Source organism: Sarcophilus harrisii, chromosome 1 (assembly GCF_902635505.1).
Source record: "Sarcophilus harrisii chromosome 1, mSarHar1.11, whole genome shotgun sequence".
In the NCBI taxonomy this organism is placed as follows: Eukaryota; Metazoa; Chordata; class Mammalia; order Dasyuromorphia; family Dasyuridae; genus Sarcophilus; species Sarcophilus harrisii.
In genome coordinates this window covers 713326935-713353662 of record NC_045426.1, presented here as the reverse complement: position 1 = coordinate 713353662, position 26728 = coordinate 713326935, and the positions used below count along the sequence as shown (strand labels likewise).

At 35.2% G+C, this 26728-nt stretch overlaps 1 protein-coding gene across 1 annotated transcript; it reads left to right on the top strand.

The window, feature by feature from the left end:
- Positions 1–25495, top strand: LOC100931304 (vomeronasal type-2 receptor 26-like). Its single transcript, XM_023498728.2, has 5 exons — positions 1–390; positions 4743–5537; positions 11180–11407; positions 19005–19128; positions 24573–25495. Exons 1-5 carry the CDS (start codon positions 73–75, stop codon positions 25481–25483), a joined length of 2376 nt encoding a protein of 791 aa, XP_023354496.2. The 5' UTR covers positions 1–72; the 3' UTR covers positions 25484–25495.
- Positions 25496–26728: the final 1233 nt, after the last annotated feature.

Sequence of the window (26728 nt, the reverse complement as noted above, 5' to 3'; positions counted from 1 at the left end):
AACAGTTCGTAGAGTCCTTAGTCATGACTAACTTCTGAAAAGCATTCTATTTGAAAGTTGTATTAATGTTCTATGACATTTCCCCCTCTACTCACCAGTTACCTGTTCAAAAATTACCAGCAACACATAACTCCATTGTTTACTGTAAATGAGATTAACGGGGATCCCAATCTGTTGCCAAACATTTCCCTGGGAATCCACCTCTACAACACCTATTCAAATGAGGAAAGGATCTTGGAGAGCTCTCTGGAGTTACTGTCTGGGCTGGAGCAGTTCATCCCTAATTACAACTGCAGAGAGCAAGAAAAGATTGTGGCTGTCATTGGAGGAGCCACATCAGCTCTTTCTCTCCAGATGGGGACCCTGCTTGACCTCTACCACTTTCCACAGGTGAGTGCTGTTGAACCTAATAGATTCTGTGTCCCCATCTGCAAAATAGCAGTAGTAGCAGCAACAGCAGCAGTGGTGGCGGCAGCAACAATGAATACTTTAAAAAGATTTAAATGCTTTACATACATATTTCTTTTACTCTTCACAACAAACTCATAAGGCAGATGCTCTTATCAATCCCCATTTACAGAGGAGATGCTGAGATTGAGGAAAGTTAAGTTGTCATCATGCAGCTAATAATCAACTGTGAGAGGAATTCATCTCAGGTCTTCTTGACACCAGTTTCACCCTTTAGCAGCTGAAATAGCCAGCTGCCTCAATCATCAGAGAAAGTGAACAACTGAAAGATCAACCAGGATAAAATCCAAGAAGAAATTAGTCCTTTAACTTCTACTCACAAAAGGATCTGAGAGAAAAACTGGTTACATGTGCCCATGATACAAATTCACTAATTGTTGGAGAAGTTAAAATGTTTACTCAACATTACATAATTCACTGGTGGAAGATTAGTGATTAGATCTTACAATTCTAGACTTTAAATTGAATGAGCATTTAATCTATTGCATTTCATTCTATGGATTTCATTTTTATAACTATTCATTCCTTTAATGTTATTCCTGAATTTATTGATGTTATTTATAAAAGAAAAGGTGAGCATGAGCCCTGGTGTAGAAGGTGCTGGTTTGGAGGAACAGTGATTAATATGTCTATAGTGATATTCTAAGAACTTCATAAGTACTTTTAAGAACATAAGAGCTGAAGAATATTCCCGACAGTATTCTCAAATAGGATATTAACTGTTTTAATGGGCAGAGAAATAATTCAGGTTCATGTGACGGGAGGAAATACATTTCAGCAAATACCTCACCTTTTAAAAACTGGAAATAGACTTCTATGAGCACTGCCTTTTAGGCTTGTTGCTTACAGAACTTTATTATTGTTGGTCAGGCTGTTATTGGTCTGACTGTTTTCTTAGTTCATAAGCAAGAAGAGAATTTGGTATGGCTTCATGGAACAGAAACAAAGAAAATTGTGAATATTCCATTTAAGTGAAGTAGAGGTCAGTTTTGAATATGGAATTATTCTTGTAAAAAGACGAAAGAGTGGGATCCTCTTTCCATTTATTTCCAAACTCCTTATTTTAAAGTTTTCATATCTTCACTCAATATTATTTTTCACCAATTGGTGCATAGATACAGATTCGAAATTTAAGGAAAAGCAAGGGGGAGCTTCACTGTGTCAATACCATTGGAATTGTAGAACATTCTGATCATATACTTGGAGAACAGAATAAAAAAAAAATCCAAACTCAAAGTGCATAGGAATTAATGCTAGGTTGGATTTTTGTAACAAAGTGATATGTCCAAGTTGGGGATTCACATCACAGGATTCATCTACCATCTTTGCCCGAAAATATAGTGGTATAAGATCTTTTCTAGGGAAGAGGCAGAATGTTCCATTGTGGGATTCTTTTATCTTGATCCTGACTGGGGTCAACTTGGCAGGAGAGAATGTGTCTACTAGCACAAAGGAGCAGGTTCCTTCATACTGTAATGGGTGGATACATATCTGATTCTCTGATTTGAGACAAGTCATAATCAGTATGAATTGGCCTCAGTCTTGCAGGGCAATCCATGAGCATTTATTTTTTATTGAAGAGGCACATGTTCTTGCCTAAGGTTGTGGCAATGATTATGAAGTATCTGGGCAGGATTTTTTGTCAAATTTTTATTGGTGATATTACATTTCAAGTTGTATCTGACTGGTGAGGGCTTATCTTCAGAGCAGAATAATGTTATGTATAGTCATGAAAGTCTGATGTGGTCTTAAACCATTCTTCCTATTTTCATTGTTCTCTATGTGCATGAGAACAATGAAATGAGAACGTGAAGAACTCATGAACTTGAAAAGTTTGAATGGCAAAAGGGAAGTTTATGGGCACTGAGAAGTCAGCTTTGCTAGGAAGTCAGACTTCTGAATGGCAAAGTCTTGTTAGGGAAATGAAGGTTAGCACTGAGAAGAGAATGTTTTCACAGCAGGCAAGAATCCTGGTAGGCAGCTGTGCCAAGAGGTCCCTTGGCAAAAGCACATTCCTACTCTGGACTTCTGCAAAGATATGAGTTTAGAATTCTCCTTTTATAAGAAAATCTGAGACTGGGGTTTCAACTGAATGAAATTCCTTCAATGTCACTGCCCCAGGCCTATATTTCCAGTTGAATGAGACCACTTAAGTTTTATCAGGTCCAAATCTCCAACTGAATGAAAATCATTTTGAAGGTTTCCTAAATGGGAATCCGGCTACCCAAAAGATCAGTGAATGGGGGATGATTGCCTTAGAAAAGGCCCAGTCTGGAAAATATTACTTCTCCTAGATTTTCTGGAGTCTGGGAGACCCTGAATCAAAGAGGACACAATTTCAGAGTGATTTTTTTACAGATTAAAGGGGACACAGTTTTCAGAGTTCACCGCCATTAATACTATTAATATATGTTTTATTTTTTTCAACTGCATGTTAAAGCAATTAACTTTTGAGTTCCCAATTCTATTTCTCCTTCTTTCCATATGCTGCCCCCTCCCTGAGTTGTTAAGCATTCAGATATGTTATACATGTGCAATCATGTAAACCGTTTCTACTTTAGTTATTTTGTAAATGGAAACTCAAATTTAAAAAAAGAAAGAAAGTGAAAATAGCATGGTTCAGTCAGTTTTCAGACAATATCAGTTCTTTCTTTGGTGGTAGAGAGTATGATTCATTATTAGTCCTATCAAAATGACATACATAGTTCACTTTATTGTTGAGAATTACTGAGTCATTCACAATTCCTCATCATACAATATTGTTATTATGGTGCACAACATTCTCCAGGTTCTGTTCATTTCCCTTTCCATCATTCCATCTATGTCTTTACAAGGTTGGGTTTTTTTTGGAAATTATCCTGCTTCTCGTTTATTACAGCACACTAATGAGCAAACATAATTATATACTGCAGTTAATTTAGAATTTCCCAATTGAAGGATATTCTTGTGATTTCCAATTCTTATCCACTATATATAATATGCTCTGAATAATTTTGTTTACATTGGTCCTTTTCCCTTTTTTAAATGTTTGATATATAGACTTAGCAACATATTGCTGAATCAAATGATATGCACAGTTTTATAGCCCTTTGGGCATAGTTTCAAATTGCTTCCCATAATGATTGGATCAGTTCACTATTCCAGCAGCAAAGTATTACTTCCCCAATTTTCCATTATCCCCTTCAAGATTTATTATTGTCCTTTTGGGCATCATATTAGTCAATCTGATAGATGTGATGTGGTACTTAAGAATTGTTTTAATTTTTATTTCTCTAATAAATATCCATTAAAAATTTTTCATATGACTATATATATCTTCATATTTGAGAAATAAAGTTTTAGTCTGCTATACATGTTGCAGTCTTCCCCCGCCCAATTTTCTGCTGTCTGTTACCAAAGATACTTCTTAGAAAAAAAAAATTTCCCCCAGCTTTCTGCTTTCCTTTTAAAAATAATTTTTGCTATATTAGTTGATCAGATAGGTATATTTTGATAACTCCAAGTTGTTTTCATTTGTGTTTATTTAATGTTGAAAGATCTTTTTGTTTCCTGCCAATTATATCAATTTCAATGGTACATGAAGAAGAATGGGCTGTCTTTACAGTTGGAAGGTCATATTCTTGGAAATCTTCATCATTGGCAGGATGCCTACTACTTATTTACATTGTAATAAGGATTCCTTTTCTGTATTGCTGGTTTAGATTTCACGAAACTCCTTTATCAACCTCAGATTCCTGATTTCACAGAGCCAGAAATCCATATTCAGGTTTTATTAGGAAACAATTAGATTTTCTTGTTTAAATTACAATTGAAACTAATAATGACATCTAAAGATAAATTTTATTTTGTCCCAAATAAAAAAAGTTCACAATAATATTCATGTGTTTTTCTTTCACTTACAAAAGAAAACTTTGTCAATAAATATATAACAGATTTAATCTAGAAATCGTCTCTGGGCCAACAATCAAAGAAAGAAGGAATTATATAGCCTGGTTCCCTTGGAAAGGTCAAGATAGATTCCCCGACTGAATTAAAAGTACCAGCAGAATCTCAGAACTGTACCTTCACTAGATCATTGCCATTTTGAGAACTCAGAAAGAGGAATATAGAAAGAATTTCAGAGATGAAAATGTAACCTAAAATAAACTGTGCATTAAAATTTTTAATGTTTCTATCAACAAATATGCAAATTTGAGTATGTATATTTTCAGTTCTCTCAATATCATTATTCATCTGTTGATCTATGGTTTTTTTGTTTTTTTTTTCTCATCCAGATCAGTTATGGTCCATTTGATCCTGCTCTTACTGACAAAGTCCAGTTTCCTTCCCTCTATCAGATGGCCCCCAGAGAATCTTCTCTTCACCGAGGTATTGTCCGGTTATTGGTATATTTTCAATGGAACTGGATAGGCCTGGTTGTCTTTGATGATATGAGAGGTGAGGAATTCCTCAGGAAAGTGAGCGAGGAAATGAGCAAGAATAGAGTTTGTGTGTCCTTCACAGAGAAGATTCCTATCAGTGGCAGAAGAAATAAGGAGTCATCTGAGGCCTTCAGATTCAGGATCCTACTATCAGAAGTCAAAGTGATTGTCATCCATACTGACACAGATTCATTAATAATTCTGGCAACCCCAGATACACCTTTTATCCCAACAAAGAAAGTGTGGATTGTCACATCTAACTCAGACATTGCTGTGAGACCCTTCTATCATTATGGTTACACTTTCCATGCAAATCTCTTTTTTTCACACTTGATGAGGGAATTTCCTTTGTTTGACACTTTTCTACGGGGACTTAAGCCTCCTCAAACTTCACATAATTCTGAGCTTTCGGCCATGCCTTTTAAGTGCTCAGGTCAATCAGAAATTCCTGACCAAGAATTATATTCACCAAATGCCTCCTTAAAGGATTTGCCTCGGAACCCTCATCAAATAACCATGTCTAGCTTGAGTTACAACATCTACAATGCTATTTATGCTGTGACTTGGGCTTTCCATGAAATGCTGATGAGGAAATCTGAGAAAAGATCAATGAGAGATGAAGAATCTGTATTATTTCATCCATGGCAGGTAATATTGAAAGTGACCAGTTTTTAGCTCTGTTTTTGTGAGGACATATGTTTAGCACAAATGGGATAAGGTAAATAATGACGCCTTCAAATTCTCAAATTTTCTGATTTTATATTCCTTAAAGATTGTATTGTTAATTTCCAATACTTGTCAATGTCCATATAAAACTAAAAGTTGCTGTTTCTTTCACAGGGACTTAGAGTGTTTAAAAAAAAAAAAAAAAAAAAAAAAAAAAAAAAAAACCTTCAGGTGCCCCATTCAATGGTTCCAAACAAGAACCACTTTTTGCAACAACTTTACTAGTTTGCCTATGGTCATGGGGAGACCTATTTCCTCCAAAGCCACCGTATTCTATTTTGTGGAAGTTATAATCGTTGAAAAACAATTCAGCATTAGAATAAGTAGGGTTGTTAAAATAAAAAATATCTTGCATTAATTGACAACAGGCCAATAAGTGTCCTCATAGGCTTTTACTAATAGTCAGTAATTTTCTCATTAATCTTCATGTAGTGTTCCTAAAGAATCAAAATGGATGCTGTATTGCCTCAATCAATAGTATTTATGATATTTCCTCATAATTATTAGTCATACACACTTTCTCATTAATCAATTAATTCTGAACCCTCATATGAGCTAATCAATTTGCTGGAGACATTATTTTTCCTAAAAAATATTGGATGAACTCTTTCATTACTCTCTGTAAGCACAAGTTTAAAGAAATATGAATTCTACTGACCATACTTTTTATTAAGAATGTAACAAATTATAAAAAGAAATATTTCAACAACTTGTTTCTGATGATAAAGACTCTGGATAAAATCACTTTCAGTCATTCATGAGGTTGTTGATTATTTTCTCAGTTAAGAAAAGAAATATTCACACTGATGACCTCTGTCCAGATATCAAAGTCTTTTACAAATTCCCTTCAAGATATCATCCCCTCATCTTTTAAAAAATTTTTATTTTCCCCAGGTATATATAAAACAATTTTTGACATTTGTTTTTAAAACTGTGAGTTTCAGAATCTTTCCCTTCTGCCCTACCCAAACTCTCCACACTTTGAAAGCTCCATGTGAAATTATGCAAAATATTTCCATCAAAGTCATGTTACAAAAGAAAACAAAGATCTTCCTACCCCCCCCCAAATTTTTTTTTAAAAGTTTAAAAAAAGAACTATGCTTCAATATGTATTCAGACACAGTCAGCTTTTTTCTCTAAGTGTGGATAGTAATTTTTAAGCATAAGTCCTACAGAGTAGTCTGGATCGTATTGCTGAGAAAACAGTCATTCACAGCTGCTGATCCCACAATATTGCTATTATTTTGTACATGGTACATTTCACTTTGCATGAACTCATGAATATCATTGCAGGTTTTTCTGAAAGTATTCTGCTCATCATTCTTTTTTTCTGAATTTCATTCTATGGTTGTTTTAATGACTTTTGTATAATAACTTTTTATTTTTAAAAATACATGCAAATATAGTTTTGAATATTCAACCTTGCAAAACCTTGTGTTCCAAATTTTTCACATCCTCCCCATCTGCTCTTTCCCCTAGACAGCAAGTAATTCAATATAGATTAAAATGTGCAATTCTTCTAAACATATTTTCAAATTTATCGTGCTGCACAACAAAAATTGGATTAAAAGGGAAATAAATGAGAAAGAAAAAAATAAACCAAAAAAAAAAAAAAGTGAAAATACTATGTTATACTCCACAATCAGTCCCCACTGGATTTCTCACTGGATTTCTGCTCATCATTCTTATAGCACAATAGTATTCCATCATAATGATATACCACAATTTATTCAGCTATTCCCCCAATTGATGGGTATCCCCTTAGTTTCCAATCACTTGTCCAGAGGGGGAAAAAGTATAATAAATATCTTTATACACATGGGTTCTTTTCCTTTTTAAACTTTTTTGGGGGATACATTCCTAGTAGTGTCATAGTTAAATCAAAGGGTATGCAAGAGTTTAGAGGCTTTTGTGTACAATACCAAATTGCACTACAGAATGGTTGAATCATTTCACAATTCCATCAACAATGTATCAGTAGCTCATTTTACCCACATTCCCTCCACCATCTGAGCCTTTTCTGGCTCATTAGCCAATCTAATAGGCATGAAGTGGTACCCCAGAATTGTTTTAATTTGCATTTCTCCAATCAATAATGAGGTGGAGTGTTTTTTTCATCTGACTATAAATAGCTTGATGACTTCCTTTGAAAACTGTTCATATCTTATCATTATCAGTTGGAGAATGTCTCTTGTTTTTTTATAAATTTGACTCCATTCCTTGTATGAAGTTTCTCATCTGAGAAACTTACTTCAAAATTCTTTTCATAATTATTATTGCTAACTTGTATTTCTTCCCATTTATTTTATTCTCTCTCTTTCCTTTCATCTTGTCCCTCCTCAAAAGTCTTTGCTTCTGACCACTTACTCTCCCAATATACCCTCCCTTCTCTTACCTGTTATGTCCTGTTTTCTAGAGCTCCCAAGTTGGGGTGACAAAATGTACTTTCCAGAGCCCCCATGCCGGGAAGAAAAAACATACCATCTTAGTGGAAGAGTGATGAAGCGAGACTCCTGTGGATGGTTAAAATATGGAGTCCATTTATTTCAAGATCTTCCCCCTTTATATGCCCTAATACATATGTGCTAAGTATATACTGCACATGTGGAACTATATGAACAACTTGCTATTGTAGATTGCCATCTGGTGTCACTCTTTGCCACCTGACATCACTCTGCTTCAATCACAACACAGATCATCACCACCTCCTGACTCCTCAGGAAGGCTGAGAGCCTTTAGGAGAGATGGGGAGCTGAACTAGACACTGTTAGTAGGTTCCCTCTGGACTGAAGGGTCTTATCCCTCACCAGGGGTTCCCCCATTATCTGTGGCCCTCTACATTTACCCTCCCCTCTTTTCATATTATTAACCCTTCCTATCTTCCTTCAGGGAAAGATAGATTCCTACACCCAATTTAATGTTATTTCCTCTTTGAACTAATTCTGATGAGAGTAAGATTTACTCATAGTACCTGATCTCCCTCTCTTCCCTTAAAATGTAATAGCTTCTTCTTGACTCTTTTATAGCAGATAATTTACACTATTCTTCCATTTCCTTTTCCCTTTTACCAGCATATTCCTCTCTCACCCATTAATTTTATTTTTTAAATACTGTGTCTTCATATTCAATACACATCTGTGTCCTCTGCCTATATATGTTTCTTCTAACTGCTCTTATAATGAGAAAGTTCTTATGAGTTACAAGAATCATCCTCCCATGTATGACTATAAACAGATTAACTTCAATAAGTCTCTTATGAATTCCATTTTCTGTTTACTATTCATCTTTCTCCTGAGTCCTGCTTTAGAAAGTCAAATTGTCTATTCAACTCTAATCTTTTCATCACAAATGCTCGAAATCCTTTATTCCATTGTATGTCCATTTTTCTCCTGAAGGATTAAACTCAGTGTTTATGGGTAGGTGATTCTTGGTCATAATCCCAGCTCAGTTGTTCTCCAGAAAATCATATTGCAAACACTCTGATCCCTCAGTGTGGAGAGTGAGGGATCTTGAGTTATCCTGATCATATGAGAGTTCTGGAATTGGGCATAATATTCCAGGGAATCTTCATCTTAGATCTCTTTCAGAGAGTGATCTGTGGGTTCTTTCAATCTCTAGCCTCTGGATCTAAAATAGGAGAAATTTCTTTGATCTTTTCTTGAAAGATGATATCCAGGCTATTTTTTTTAATCATACCTTTTATGTAGTACCATAATTTTTAAATCATCTCTTCTCAAACTACTTTCCAGGTTAATTGCTTTTCCAATGAGATATTGCATATTATTTTCTATTATTTCCTTCTTTTGGTTTTGTTTTATTGTTTCTTGATTTATTATAAAGTCATTACCTTTCATCTGCTTAATTCAAACTTTTAAGGAATTATTTTCTTCATTGGGCCTCTATTTCCTTTTCAACTTTTCCAATTCTGGTTTTTAAGGCATTCTTGTTTTCACTGGCTTTTTCTACTATCATTTCTCTATCCAATTTTTCCTCTACCTCTCTTACTTGATTTTCAAGATTCATCTTGAGCTTTTCCATGGCCTGAGACAATTTCTTATTTTTCTTTAAGTCTTTGGACATAGGAATTTTGACGTTGCTATTTTCTGAGTATGCATTTTTTTTTATTTCCTTATCACCACAGTAACTTTCTATGATTAGAATCTTTTTCTGTTTGCTCATTTTCCCAGACTATTACTTGACTTTAACTCTTTGTTAAAATAGAGTTCTGTTTCCAGATTTGAGTGTGCAATGTCCCAACCTTCAGGGATTTTGTGCAGCTATTTTTAGAGATTCTTCTAAGGATCTGTAAGTTTTCAGTTCTTCCAAGGTGGTATGATCTAAGAAGAAGTGTGTCTATTATTCTCCTATCCTCTGTTATGGTCTGTCAGTGACCACAAGCATTCTTGTCTGCTGCTAAATATGAAGAAGAATTCTGCTCTCTTGCGACTATAAGTTCTAGTGAGTCTATAAATTCTCCTCACCCTGAGGCTGTGAGCCAGGAATTCATTCTGAATTTGAGTACCAACAACAGAGTCCTGTCTCAGTACTTTTAAAGAGACAACTATAATCTTCTGACCATTCCCTTGTTCACTTGACCACTGTTCCACTCCCTTAACATCTGTGGGCCAAGACTTGCAGCTGTGGCTGCCACTTCTGCTGCTGGTTCAGATGCTGTGGATTCAGTGGCTCCCATAGTCAACTCCTGGTTTGCTACATCTCTCTCCTCACCCTAGTGCAACAAACTTTTCTTGCTGATTTTCTAATTTGCCTTTGGTTACTGTGAGCTGAAAGGTCTGGAAACACTAGTGCAGCCCCTGATTCAGAGCCCCAAAGGCTTGCTCCTGGTTTGCTGGAACTGAGCCACACTGGCTTGGCCCAAGCTACACTATGATGAACTCCCATCCTGGTGCAACAGATATTTTCTGTTGACTTTCTAAGTTGTTTTGGCTGGGAAATCTTTTTGTCAATTAATTTGTCAGTCTAAAAAAATTTTTAGAGTCCTTATTTCAAAGTAATTGTAGGACTTTAAGGGAGAACTCCAGTCACACAAATGTTTTTATATTTTATCCTGGAGGTGAGAAAGAGCCACTAGAGTTTATACATATGAGAGTAACACAGTCTGGCCTGCACTTTACAAAAACCATTTTCAAGGTATAATGGAGGATGTAGTAGAAAGATGAGAAAGTTTTAGCAGAGATAACCATTAAGAGACTATGTAATACTCCAGATGTGAGGTCATGAGGATATGTCAGTAAATGAGAAGAAAGGAACCTATTGGAGAGATGTTGCAAAAATAAAATCAACAGACCTTGGCTATGGAATGTTTTAAAAAGATGAGAGATAGTGTGGAGTTGAGGATAAAATTCAAACTATGAACCTGGGGGATGTATATAACATTGAGTTCTCAAGCTTCATTTCTATGTGCCCCAATAGAAAGCCAGATTTTATCTGATCTGAAAATAAAACTAAAGACTCTATAAGATGACAGAGAAGGTTCAATATCTCATGTATGGTTACCCTTCTTTAGGTGCCACTTGGTGATGAGCATTTCTCTTCTCTTTCAGCTTCACTCCTTCCTGAAGAACACACAATTTAAGAACAAAATTGGTGACCAAATATTTGTGGATGAGAATAGACGCTCTGAGACTCAGTATGCCATTATGAATTACGTGCACTTTCCTAAGCAGAGTGATCTTCTTAAGTATGTGGGGGATTTTATTCCAGAAGCTCCACTTAGTCAAGAGTTTACAATTTGTGCAGATGCCATAACATGGGACCAGTGGGGTTCAAAGGTTAAAAACTTAAAATATTATTCTTTTTAAATTTATTTTACTTGTTTAATGTTTTCCCCAGTTACATTCAAAGCAAATTATATATATATTTTTTAATTTTGGAGTTTTGGGTTCTCTCCATTATCCCCACCCACAATTAAGAAACCACATGTGAAGTTATACAAAACGTTTCAATAAAAGCCAAGTTGTGAAATAAAATATAGATCCCCCACCCCAATGAAAATAAAAACTTTCAAGAAAAATTAAGTTTAAAAAGAGAGAAAGAAAGAGAATGCTTCAATCAGTTCCTTTTCTTGGTATCAATAGGATTTTTTACCATAAGACCTTCAGAGTAGTGGTGGATGATTATATTATTGAGAATACCAAAATCATTTACAGCTGTTCATCTCAGAACATCGCTATTATTTTGTATATACTACAACTCACTTTGCTTGGGGCATCTATATGGTGCAGTGGACAAAGCACTGTCCTTGGAGGCAGGAGAACTTGAGTTCAAATCTGGTCTGAAATGAAATACTTTCTATCTGGTAACCCTGGGCAAGTTACTTAACCCAATTGTTAAGTGAATTGTTTAAGGAAAAACAATTCACTTTGCTTGAGTTCATGGAGGACTTTCTGGTTTGTTTGTTTGTTTTTTTCTGAGAGCATCCTGCTCATCATTTCCCATAAAACAATAATATTCTATCACAAACACATACTACAATTTTTTGATCTATTCCCCAATTGATGGGCATCCCCTTATTTTACAATTTTTTTGCTCCTGAGAAGAGAACTGCTAGGAACATGTTTTGTATATAAAAGTCATTTTCCTTTTTTAAATCTCTTTTTCTATTCATGCCTAGTAGTGGAGTAGTGAGGTCAAAAGATATACATAAAAATTATAGCCCTTTGGGCACAAATCATATCTTTTGATCATTTATTAATTGAAACATGACTTCTATTAAATGTTAATTCTATGTTTCTAATCACAGGAAGAATTCTTGTCCCTTTTGATTACTCTTCATTACTTATAGGAGCAAATAGGTGGCAAAGTGTTAAGGACCATGCCTAAGTGAAGAGGCAGGTCAATTCTCCAAGATCCTCCACAGCTGTGCATCATAAAACTTGAAGGAGTTGCAAAGCAGCCTTTGCAGATGTTCCTTGTGAACTGGGAATGAAATAAATTGGAGGCAAAAGGAAAGAGGAGAGAGGTCAGAGAATACAATTGCCTCTCAGTCTCCTTGCATCATCCTCTCACATAAAGAAATCCATTCTACAGGTCTAAAGTTAGACCTCCAGCAGCCACTGGCAGGTGGCTCCCATATCACAATAACAAAGTAGGTAGAATATTAGGCTTGATTCTGTTTCACTTGTCATAAATTCATACAAATTTCCTGTTTTCTCTGAAACAAACCCTTTTATCATTTCTTACAACACAATAATATTTTATAATATTTACACATATATACACATGTACATATATAATACATACAGAGACATTGATACATACACATATATATGTATGTATGTACACTTTGTTCAGCAATTCCTCAATTTGTAGACACTATGTCATATCCCCATTCTTTGTCACTTCAAAAATGAGCATAAATTTTTTTATGTTTTCTTCATTTTGAACTTAAATACAAAAAGATTTTTTAAATGTCTATGTATACAGCACAACATAAATAGAGGAGTCAATATAAAACCATGAGTTTCCATTTCACATGATTTCCTATTTCCTGAAAATAATTATTAATTATTATTATATATGTTATTCTATATAATTATAATTATTAAAAATTACTAATAAGTAATACACATCATTTTTTTTCAGCTTTTCTGTGCTTTTTTCTAACTTTTCTTTTATTCTCTGTTATGCACATTTTATTTCTTCCTCCCTCTCAGCCCTACCTTTAGAAATTTTTTCTTGAACAAGAGTATTTGTGGTGTGTGTGTGTGTGTGTGTGTGTGTGTGTAAAACCATGGCACACATTATTCTGTTCATCAGTTTTATCTTTAGAGGTGAATTGTGTCTCATTTTATAGGTTCTTTCTAACTGATTTGTGTTAAGGGACAGGTCAATTCTCCACAGCTATGGATCATAGCATCTGAAGGAGTTGCAAAGCAGCCTTTGTGAACACAGGTATTGTGGGCTAGGAATGAGATAAATTGGAGGCAGAGGGAAGAAGAAAGAGGTCAGACAATGCAAGGGCCTCTCAGTTAGAGAGGTTAGAGAACAGCAACTGCCTCTCAGTCTTCCTTGTATCATCTTCCCACAAGAGGAAATCCGTTCTGGGTTGGATCTCCAGAAGCCACTGTCAGGTGGCTCCTGTGTATTTCAGTAGTTCTCTTGTGTATTCCAACAGATTTGAGTAGTGACAGCAGATTTGAGTAGTGACAGTACACAAAATGACTTAGACTTCAAAAGTGTTCCTATAAAAACATTGCCATTACTGTGTACAATGTTCTTAATTCTACTCATTCAACTTTTTATTATTTCATGCAAATCTTTCCATGTTTTTCTAAAACCAAATCAGCTCATTTCTAATAGCATCACAGATTGCTTAGTTATTCTGCAATTTATGGGAATTACCTTCATATTCCAGTTCTTTTGTTACCCCAAAGAGAGATGCTATATTTTGGAAAGGAAACATGCTTTTTCTTTTTCCCTAATTATTTTGGGAAGCAGACCTAGTAGTTATATTGAATAGTTAAATGATATTCAATTTTGTAATTTCAATTATTACAATTTTAATATTTCAAAGTTACTCTCAAAACAATTGGATCAATTCACAGTTCCACAAACAATGAATTAGTGTCTTAAATTTTCCATATTCCTTATTAATTCCCCTTCTATAATTTTAAACAATCCAATCCGTATAAAATGATATCTCAAAGTTATTTTAATTTGAATCTCTCTAATCAATATTGAATTACAATATTGTTATATGATTATATATAGTTTTGATTTCTTCATCAAAATTTGCCTATTTTTACCTCTAATTCATTTAATTTTCTTTTAAAAAGTTAGATGTCATCATTTGGTGCATATGTTTAGTTCTGAAATTGCTTCATTTTTTTGGTAGTTTGTATCAAATTGTAGTTTTCCTATTTATCTTTTTAATTAAATTTATTTAAGATTTAATTTTGTTTGATTTCATGATTTCTATCTAACCCTGTTGAGTTTTTTTTTTTATTTCAGCTCAAACAGAGTAGTCTTCAGTGCTTTATTTTATTTAACTCTCATTTTTAATTTTATTCTCTCATTTTAAATGTGTTTCTTCTAAACAACATAGGGTCAGATTCTTATTTTTAATCCACTCTGCTATCAGTTTCTGTTTTATATATGAGTTCATTTCATTCACATTCAATGTTATAATTATTAGGTGTATATTTCAGTCCATCCTTTTCTCCTCTCTATTATCCTTCTCACTATTTCTTTTTACTTCTATAAATATTTGAGAACATCCACAATTGCAGTGTACTTTGCTTTGGCCTTATCTCTCCTTTTACTACCTTCTAATTCTTCATTATTATTTTTGTTATATTCTTACCTTTTCTGGTCAGTTCATATAATATAAATATATATATATATATATGTATATGTGTATATACACATATACATACAAATATATACATATAAAAATATATCTTATATACAGACAGCTTTGTATATATTCTTATTACATAAGATAATTTCCTCTGATTTTCCATTTGTTTCCTTACCTAATGTATTCTTCTTCCCATTTTTGCATTCTTTTCTTAAGATCAAGCCATTACACACCCACTTTTAGTAATTAACTAATTAGTCTGAATCAAGGATGCATAATGAAAAGATTCAGAGATGAGACTTGAATAATCTCCTACACTAGAATGTCAGTTACTTATGATTCATTAGTCTACCATTGGTCATTTGTGTTGGTATTTTTATGATCCTCTTGACTCATCTTTGAACTCAAAGTTTCCATATTGCTCTAATTGTTTCATGAGTAATACTTTGTAGTTCTCTATCACAATAAAGATCTGTCCTTTTTAGGACAGATTTTTTCCTTTTTAGGATTAAACTTAGTTTCTTTTAGGTAAGTTATTTGGGGTAATACCAAAAAGTTCTGCACTCAGTACCAGCTAAGAATCCCTTATCATCTCATTGTGAAGTTTTCTGACTCCCTCATCATGTATGGGTTGAGAGCTTGCTAAGTGACTGACACTAATATGGCTCTCTAAGGCCTTGTTGTTGGTTTACATGAGACTTTGGAACTCATTTCTGGCTTTTGCAGAGGCTCAGGACTTCACTGCTGGCTTGGCTGGCATAGCATGGGACTGGATTCCCATGGAGGCAGACCTTTCATTCAAATTTTTTAAGTTGTATTGGGTTGGAATGTTGTTTCATTCCTTTTTGGTAGTTTTGCTATTCCACAATTTATTTCTTCTCAATAGTATTTTATTTTTCCAAATATACATAAAGATAAATAAGTATATTTTTATTTATATATCATATATATAGCTGTATATTTAAAACATTTATGTTATATACATAATATACATTTTAAAAAGAGAAAAATCAGAATAAAAGGAAAAAAACATGAGAGAAAAATAGAAAAAAAAACAGAAGAAGAAGGAAAAAAGTGAATATAGCATGTATTGATTTGCATTTGGTGTCCCTAGTTATCTCTATGGATGCAAATGGCATTTGCTATCCAAAGTTTATTGGGATTTTCTCAGATCACTGAATCTCTGAGAAGAACCAATATTTTCATAGTTGAACATCGCACAATCTTGCTATTACTGTGTACAATGTATTTTTGGTTGTGTTTGTTTTACTCAGCATCAATTTGTGTAAATCTTTCCAGGCATTTCTAAAATCAGCTTGTTCAACATTTTTTTATAAAACAATAACATACCATTACTTTCATCTACCATAACTTATTCAGCCATTCCCCAACTGATGGGCATCTACTTAATTTCCAATTCTTTGTCACTACAAAAAGGACTACTACAAATATTTTTACACATGTAGGTTCTTTTTCTCCTTTATGATTTCCTTGGAATATAGACCCAACAGTGGCACTACTGGGTCAGAGGGCATGCACAATTTTATAGTCCTTTGAGCATAGTTCCAAATTGCTCTCCAAAATGATTGAATCATTTCACAACTCCATCAACAATGCATTAGTGTTCCAGTTTTCCCATACTCCTTTCAACATTTAATATTATCTTTTTCTGTCATCTTAGCCAATCTAAGAAATATGAGGTGGTACCTCAAAGTTGTTTTGATTTGTGTTTAACTAATAGTGATTTAGAATATTTTTTCATATGATTATAGATGGCTTTAATTGCTTCATCTGAATATTGTCTGTTCATATCATTTTATCATTTATCAATTAGGGAGTAATTTGTATTCTTATAAATCTGACTCAGTTCTCCATATGTTTGAGAAATGAGACCTTTACATGAAACACTGGCTGTAAAAATTTTTTCCCCAGTTTTCTACTTCCCTTCTAATCTTGGCTGCATTTGGGTTTGTTTTGTTTTGGGGGAAAAAAACTTTTGAATTTAACACAATCAAAATTATCCATTTTGAATTTCAATTATTCCTTACTCTCCTAATTTGCTTTCAGGATCACCTTTTATTCCAAAATCACAAACTCAGACCAACCTTATCTTGGTACAGGCTGTGAGATGCTGGCCTATGAATAATTTCTGTCACACTAGTTTCCAATGTTCTTAGTAACTTTTATCAAATAATAAGTTCTTATCCCAAAATCTGGAGTCTTCGTGTGTATAAAATAGTAGATTACTATATCCATTAACTATTCTGTCTTCCATATCTAACCTATACCACTGATCCACTACTCTATTTCATAGCCAGTACCAAATGCTTTTGATAACTGCTACTTTATAATACAGATTTAGCTTTCCTACAGCTAGGCCACCATCCTTGGCATTTTTTTCATTAATTTCCTTAACATCCTTTTATTAATAAAAGCTTTTTTATTTTCAAAATATATGCAAAGATAATTTTTAACATTCATCCTTACAAGATCTTGTGTTCCAAATTTTTCTCCCTCCCTTTTCCCCTAGACAAGTAATCTATGTTAAACATGTACAATTTTTCTGTGCATATTTCCACAATTACCATTCCCTTAATATTTTTGACCTTTTTTTTCCTTCCAGATGAATTTTATTATTTGTCCTAGCTCTGTAAAGTACAGTTTGGCAATTTGATTCATATGGCAATGAATAAGCAGATTAATTTAGTTAGAATTCTCTTTTTTGTTATATTAGTTTGGCCTACCCATGAGGAAGTGATTATTTTCCAGTTGTTTAGATCTGGCTTTACTTCTGTGAAAAGTGTTTTGTGTTCATATATTTCCTGGCTTCATCTTGACAGGTAAACTCCCAAATATTTTATATTGTCTTAAGGTATTTTAAATGGAATTTTTTCTTTTTATCACTTCTTCCTGGGCTTTTTTGATAACATATAGAAATGCTGGTGATATATGTGGGTTTATTTTATATCCTGCAACTTTGCTAAAGTTGTGAATTTGGTTTTTTAGCATCTCATCATATCACTTGCAAAGAGTAATAGTTTTGTTGCTTCATTCCATATGTTAATTCCTTCATTTTTTTTCCTTCTCTTATTGCTAAAGTTAACATTTCTGTGCAGTATTGAATAATGGTAGTGATAATTGTAATGTTCTTCTTTTCTAACGTATAATGTTCTCTGGGAGCAGGTTTCTTAGGGGGCATCTGGAGGCAGCCTTCGTTTCAGTTAAGTATAATAATCACCTCAAATGCAGCCAGGAGCAAAGTCCAGTCCTATATTTTCTCTTTCCAAGTCTTATGTCCTTCCTTGGCCCAGTTAGCTTTCTCAGAGGCCTATCTCTGTCCTTGGTTTTCAAGAGCTTTTGCCGCTAGTCCTTTGTCTCTCCCAGCTTCAGCCTCTAGATCTCTCTGAATCCAAAGCCTCCAGCCAGCGCAAAGGTAGAAGTTGGAATGAATCTTGACTCCTCCTCCGAGAGTGGGATTGTGGGCTTCTGACTTGTGAATCTCCTGAAGTGAATCCTGACTTGTGAATCTCCCAGAGTCTCTAGTAGGCTTGTGGGAGCTCCTCCTTAAATATGCTCTCTAAAAGTGTGAACTCTAATGTGTGAGCTCTACAGGTGTGAACAAAGTAAATAAGCATTGTCTCATTTATTCCTTATATATCCTCTCTAGTATTTTTATTAAGAATGGGTATTATATTTTGTCAAATGTCTTTTCTGCATCTATTGAGATAATCATTTGATTTCTTCTAGTTTTGTTATCGATATGGTTCCAGAATTTATTTTCAGGCATTATTTTAAAGTTATTTTACTTGAGGGACTTAGGAGATCCCTGAGGCTTCTTCATAGAGGAAAGAGTGACTTATCCAGGGCTACACAGCTAATATGAGATCCTAGAATTTAATTCAGGTCTTCCTGCCTACAAGCTCAGTATTCTAACTAAACTCCTAATTATCTGTATGTGGGAGTGGTTATAGAAGCAAGGCTTACATAGAAAATAAGATTTGTTTTTCTTCTGCAATCAATGGTTCTCAGTTAAACATGTGTATTCCACTCTCCTGTCACTATATTAGGTTCCCTCTGCAATATGCAGTGACAGGTGTCATGCTGGATTTAGGAAGTACCTTTTGGAGGGGAAGGCTACCTGCTGTTTCAACTGCTTCCCATGCCCAGAAGGGGAGATTTCCAGTCAGATGGGTGAGTTTCTACAGGGAACTCTCTTCACAGGGCCACTGACAGAAAACATAATACAGAGGTTATTCATATACAATTGTCTAAAACTTCAGAAGTGTCAGGGTCTCAGTAAGAAATTATATGAGACCAAGGAAGACCAGAAGAAGATCCAGAAGTTCCCAGAATATGGCACATTTGATCACAATACACTCTAAGAAGGGTAAATTATAGGAAAAAATTATTCACTACCTTATTTCTTGGATTAACTACATTAACTTAGTTTTATCCTCTAGAAAGTATATATGGATATAAAGATTAAGAATAACATGTATGTCTGTCTATATACATATATGAATATATGTACATGTGTATATATTTGTATGTCCATATATATATATATACACATATACATATATTTATAAATGAGAAAAAGAGAGAGATTTTTTTCCCTTATGTTGAAATCAAAGTTTTCTAGAGGCTGTATAATTGTTGGATGCAAGATTCCTTTGGGAATTTAGCCTTTAAAAAGTTGACAGAGATCATCCCAAGAAAAATAGTTCCAATCCAACAAGAAATCAAAGGTAGTGATTGAAATGAGTACTATGGTTCTCTGAAGAGTAGAATAATATAAATTTCAGTGAATTGAGTGAAAAATTGAGTGATATTTTTGGTCTGGCATCTGTAAATTTCTTGTTTGGTTTTCTGGAGGTCTCTGGAGCAGCCTTCTTTTCAGTTGAGTAATCACCAGGAGAATAGCCAGATGTTAAAGTCCAAAGTCCAAATTGTTTATTGCAGCCTTGCAATATTGCAGCCCAGCAATTAGCTGGGACCCAATTAGCTTTCTTGAGGGCCTTCAGATAGGCCTTGGTCTCAGTGGGGGAAGTAGGAGGACAGGCCGGCCAGTCACCATGAGGCTGATGAAGATGGAATGAATCTGTCTCTCCTTGTCTTTGAGAACTTCAGCTCCCACCTCCAGTCCTTTGTCTTCTCCTAGTCTGACTCTGGTTAAGTTTCTTCCGAATTATATGCTCTATTTTAATTACAATATTGTAATAGTTCCTTGTGGAACTATATTAAGTCCTAAATACATATTTGAACTAGAGAACTATTAATCACCATGCTAAACTAGATATCCATTGTCTTATCAATTCCACTGACTTAACACCTTGTTAGAATCCTGACTTCAGAGTTCTGGTCCATAACATCTCCTGCTTTCTTTTGTTTAGAACATAGGTGGTCACACCCTCCCTGACTTCTCAGGGAGGTGAGAACCCCGAAAAAGAGGTGATCATGTCTTCCCTGACTTATCAAAAAAACATCATAAAAGGAGGTGATTATGCCCTCCCTGACGTCTCAGGAAGGGAGATGAAAATACCAAACAAAATGGGGAATAAAACCAGATTATTGGGTTTCTGAAAGGTGTCACTTGAAACAGATATCCATAAATCCATCAACATGAGAGATATTACCCAAGCACCTCGTAACACAGGCTAGCAGTGATGTAACAAACAAGAATCAACATGAGGAATTATACATGTGCATAAGTCCTAGAAATAGTCCAAAACCAATCTATTGTCCATAACTTCATGTGTCAGAGAATCCAATAATTCCTTCAAGTTTTGAAGTCTTGCAACAGTCTCATCATGTGTCAGCGAATCCAATGATTCCTGCAGATTTTGAAGTCCTGTATCAGTCTTATCATGTCTCAGGGAAACCAATGGTTGCTGCTGGTTTTGAAGTTCTGTAAGAGTCTCATTATCAGCCATGCTCTTTCAGTGTCAGATATTTTTTAGGTCTTCTCTTTTGTTTCAAGGTTTTCTCTTTTTTGGTCTCTCTCTGATAAACAAGGCAAATACTGCTTGTTGGCAACCATTTAATTCCTTCTCCATCTGTAGAGACACAAACAAATCCTCTTCCCAAGCAGTTAACTTATCTAGTTCCTTCCATTCACCACTTTCTGGATCTTTCCACATCACCTGGCAATTACACTGGAGCTGCTTGCACTGGACACTGCCTTTCTGTTGGGTTAAAAAGCCTGTATTCTCACCAATTGTAGTCCCTTTCTCCCATCTGATTGCTTCTCTGCTGATTGATTATATCAGAGTCCTGAACTTCTAAAGACTTTTTGGGTGTAAATTCAGCTGCCATCATGCCCCCACCTGTTTTGTTTGTCTGTTTCTTTGAGGTCTTGGAGCTGGGCCTGCCTCTCATTTTCCTGGGTCAATCTACATTCTGAGGCCCAGTGGAAGCCCTTGTTCCATTTTGGACATGGGGTTTGGGGTCTTGTTCTCCCACCCTATCCTCTCACCCTATCTCTGTGCCAACCTGAGCTTTCAGACGCCTTTCTTTACCACACTGAAAGCATTGATGAGTCTCTCTGGAAGTTCCTTGCCAAGAGGGACCCTGTCTTCCCATGTTCTGTGCAATTGATAATCTTATAATCTCCTCTAAAAACACATCTTTGTGTAGTCCCCATATAATTCTTCTACAAACCTCATTAGTATTTTCTCTAGCGATTTTTTTTATTATAATTCCTGTAGCTGCATTTTCTCCAGTTGTACATAGGGTTAGGGTTAGGGTTAGGGACCGCTGTCTGAAGACGACCCACAAAATCAACATAATGTTCATTTGGACCTTACTCTATATTTGTAAAGGCTTCCCCTCTATCTTGTTTTCCTGGGAGGGAGTGCCATGCTTTGATAGCAGTAGCAGCAATTTGCTCATATGTTATCAAAGGATAATTAATCTATGCTGTAGCATCTACATACTGACTTTTACCTGCTATTTGGTCAAAGGTGTTTTGTATGTTAACTCCAGTTTGCCTATTTCATTGGGCTTGTATTCTACATAGTTCACTATATTTCAAAAGTCACAAATTTTATCTAGGTTCTAAACATGTCCTTGCTATAAATTTCCAGTAACTAGGTGTTAAAATTTCATAAGTCAAATTCTCTAATACCATCTTAACATAAGATGATGTAGCCCCATAAAGAGTACAACCATTTTTTAAATCCTTAATTATTTCCAGATCAAAAGGAGTGTATCTTCTCCCTTATTGACCTGAAGAATCAAATTCTTCGATCACAGGGTATGCATTTATTTTAAATCAGATATATCCTGTCCTTTTTTAGCTGTAACTAGTGCCTTTTGTAATCTTGTCAGAAGGGGTGAACAAAGTTCCTGCAGGGATGATGGTGATGGTGTCACAGTCACTCCCCCACCCCCTTCTCCTTCTCCCTCCACCCATGAAGGGTTAATTCAGGGTGGAGGGTCATGAGATGGAGAATAACCTAATGGCTCCAGCTGTGAAGCACCACACTCCCTAATTTTATCAGAATCCTATTTAACTACATTCTTGTCTAATTCTTCATGCTTTTCACCTAATTTGTCAGTATCTTCCCACTCCTGCTCTTTCTTCTTTTTCCTTATTTGCAACTGACAATATATAAAATATAAATCTCTTTCCCACTTAACTGACTGTTTCTATGAGCCAGAATTTGAAAAACAAGGTGTTAATCAATGGAATTGATAGAAACAATGCTTGTATTTACACCTTTGAGAGTTCACACATTGGCTCACACATTGGAGTTCACAAGTTGGGAGATATCCAAGTTTACACCTCCTACAATCCCACTCTCTCAGAGGAGGAGTCAACCTTTGGGTTCACACCTTTAAGAGATCATATATAAGGAGCTCCTGGAGTCAGAAGTAAGTCAGTTTGCAAAGATTTTTACTATGTAACTAATGAGGTCATTAAAAGAAGAAGAGGAGTGCATTATGTATGAGAGTAAACAATGAAGCATAGAAAAAAATGAGATGATCATAAATTGAGAATGGAGAATGAGAAGTGACCAGTTAGAGTGTTCCCTTAGCATAGTCACGGCAGGAGTTATGAAGTAAGATCTTCAGTATAATGAACAGACATCTTGTGGTTTCCCAAAATTGTGGGAAGATAAAGTCAAGAGACCCACAAGTTGGTCAGGTAGAGATGAGCAATTATTTTGAACAATAGAAACACAACTCAAATCAATGAACCCAATGATGCATATGAATACTAGAGGGTTAAAGGACTCAAAATTGACCAGGAGGAAGGAACTTTGAAAGCAATCAAATCAAGTGGAGATGGAGAATGAGTTAAGGAGATGGATGGGTTTTGGGGTTTTTTCTTAAGTATATATTTTATTTACACAGTAAGACTAATTCTGTCCTGTGAAATCAGTGCCCCGTCCTTCCAATCTTTTCTTTTTTAATTAAAGCTTTTTATTTTCAAAACATATATATGAATAATTTTTCAACATTAACCCTTGCAAAATCTTGTGTTCCAATTTCCCCCCTTTCCCCATCCCCTCCCCTAGATGGTAAGTAATCCAATACATGTTAAATGGTAAAAAAAAAAAAAAAAAAAAATGTTAAATCCAATATATGCATATTGTACAATTAGCCTGTGAATAGAATGCAAAATGCAGGCAGACAAAAATATAGGGATTGGGAATTCAATGTAATGGTTCTCTGGGAGTCATCTCCCAGAGTTCTTTCGCTGGGTGTAGCTGGTTCAGTTCATTACTGCTCTATTAGAACTGATTTGGTTCATCTCCTTGCTGAGGATGGCCAGGTCCATCAGAATTGATCATCATATAGTATTGTTGTTGAAATGGATAATGATCTCCTGGTCCTGCTCATTTCCCTCAGCATCAGTCCAATTCTTTTTATACAGTAAAATAGCAGTTTGGCCATGTATACTTATTGTGTATTTAATTTATACTTTAATATATTTAACATCTATTGGTCATCCTGCCATCTAGGGGAGGGGGTGGGGGGAAGGAGGAGAAAAATTGGAACTAAAGGTTTGGCAGTTGTCAATGCTGTAAAATTACCCATATGTATAACTTGTAAATAAAAAGCTATTTTTAAAATAAATAAATGGCATAGAAAAACAAAAAGGAAGTGATTCCTACATTCAGGGAGCTTCCATTCCAATGAAGGAGATAAGAATTTACACAATATATGAATCTACCAAAAAATGTCTAAAATGGATGGGAATTAGTTGTGAGAAGGTGTAAACTAGGAGCTGGACAGAATCAGGAAGGATTAATGCAGGCAAATCTCCAACTAGAGCTGTTGCACAACACAACACACAGAGGTAATCTTGTTATTTGATAGTAAAAAGCTCCACTGTCTAACTTTACTGTTCCATGATTAGGTTCAGAAGAATAGGTATTATCAGTTATGTAAAATTAATACAGAGAGCCAACTTGATTCAAGCTCAACTAATGATAAAGGGCATGAACAGAGTTGGTCTAGCCTTGTATGCTATTAACTTAAAAGTCACTGTGTGTATCTTTTAGTAAAAAGGGAAGGGGATTTTGCATCCCATGGTGGCAGAAGGAATTGTTGCAGCTCTCATTTCCTCCACCTTGAAATGAGGATATATTTTTAAACCTAAACCTAAAGCTCTTTGTCTCCTGCAGATGCTGAGCAGTGTAAGAAGTGCCCAGAGGATGAATATCCAAATGAGCAGAGAGATCGCTGCCTCCCCAAGACTGTGACCTTCTTGGATATGAAAGAAACTTGGGGGAAGGCCTTGACCTTTGTGGCTGTTTCATTCTCATTACTGACAGTCCTCGTTCTGTGGGTCTTTGTAAAGTTTAAAGACACACCCGTTGTCAAGGCCAACAATTGTAACCTCAGCTATATGCTTCTCATCTCTCTTTCCTTCTGCTTCCTCTGCTCCTTGCTCTTCATAGGCCGTCCTACCACTGCTTCCTGCCTTTTGCGACAAACAGTATTTGCAGTTGTGTTCACGGTGGTTATTTCCTCCATTTTGGCCAAAACTATCATCGTGGTTCTGGCTTTCAGGGTTACAGGGCCAGGGAGCAGGATGAGGATGTTCCTTCATTCTAGAATGCCCTACTATGTTGTTCTCATCTGCTCCGGAATTCAAGTGCTTTTCTGTGCCATCTGGTTGGGGACTTATCCCCCCTTTCCAGAAACAGACACACTCTCTGAATCCAGGCACATCATCCTCACATGTAACGAGGGCTCTGCTTTTGCATTTTACTGTGTTCTGGGCTACATGGGCTTTCTGGCCCTGGGAAGCTTCACCATAGCTTTCCTGGCCAGGAACCTGCCCGATGCCTTCAACGAAGCCAAGTTCATCACTTTCAGCATGCTGGTGTTTTGCAGCATCTGGATCTCTTTCCTCCCCACATATCAGAGCACCAAAGGGAAAGCCATGGTAATTGTGGAGATCTTCTCCATCTTGGCCTCCAGTGCCGGGTTACTGGGCTGCATTTTTATTCCCAAATGCTATGGGATCCTCTTGACATCAGTCAAAAATACCCCAAAACAGATCAAAAAGTCTTCTTTTTTTAAAATGTAATATGTTTATTTTCTCCAGTTACATGTAAAACAATTTTTACATTTGTTTTTAAAACACTGAGTGCCACATTGAAGTTATGCAAAGCATTTCTATAAATGTCATGTTAAGAAACATATATCTTCCTCCCCAAAAAATAACCTCAAGAAAAATAAAGTTTAAAAAAGTGTACTTCAATCTATGTTCAGAAGCAATCAGTTCTTTGTCTGATTTTTCATCATAAAACCTTCAAAGTGGCCTTGGATCATTGTGTTGCTGAAAATAGCAGTCATTCACAGCTGATTATACAACAATATTGCTATTATTTTATATAGAGTACATTTCACTTTGCATGAGTTCATAAATATCTTTCCAGATTTTTCTGAGAGCATCCTGCTCCCCATTCTTATAGCAGTATAATAGTGTTCCATCATAATCACGTACCACGATTTATTTAGCCATTCTGCATTTGATGGGCATCCCCTCTGTTTCCAATTATTTGCCCTAAGAAAATAGTTGCTAGAAACATTTTTTTTACTTATAAGTCCTTTTCCTTTTTTCTTAATCTCTTTTGGGATTCATGCCTAGTACTGCTACTGTTAGGTCAAAAGATGAGCACAATTTTTTAGTCCTTTGGGCATGGGTAATATCTTTTAATCTTTTATCAATTGAGTAATAGCTGGTTTTTTTTAACTTGACCAGTTCCAAGTTTGACAAATGAGGCCTTATCAGAAAAACTTGCTTCAAAATTCTTTTCACAATTACTATTAGTAACTGTATTTCTCCCTGTTTATTCTATTTTCTTTATCCTTTCACCCTATTCCTCCTTAAAAGGATTTTACTTTTGCCACCCTATCCCTATATATCTCTCCTCTATCACCTTCCCCCTTTTGCATGTCTTTTTCTCTTCCTATTATCTTGCAGGTTAAGATAGATTTCTAAACCCATATTGAGTTTCTATGTTATTTCCTCTTAAGCCAATTCTGATGAGTGTTAAAGTTCACTCACTCTTTCTTGGTGCATTCATTTAATTTCTCTTTGGTTTTAAAATATCAGGACAGTTTTCCTTGATGATTTCTTGAAAGATGATATCAAAACTATTTTTATCATAAAATTCAGGTTGTCCCATAATTTTAAAATTCTCTCTCCTGGATCTATTTTCCAGATTAGTTGTTTTACCAATGAGATATTTTACATTGTTTTCTCTTTTTTCATTTTTTAGGTTTTGTTTGATTGTATCTTAATTTCTCATAAAGTCATTAGCTTCCA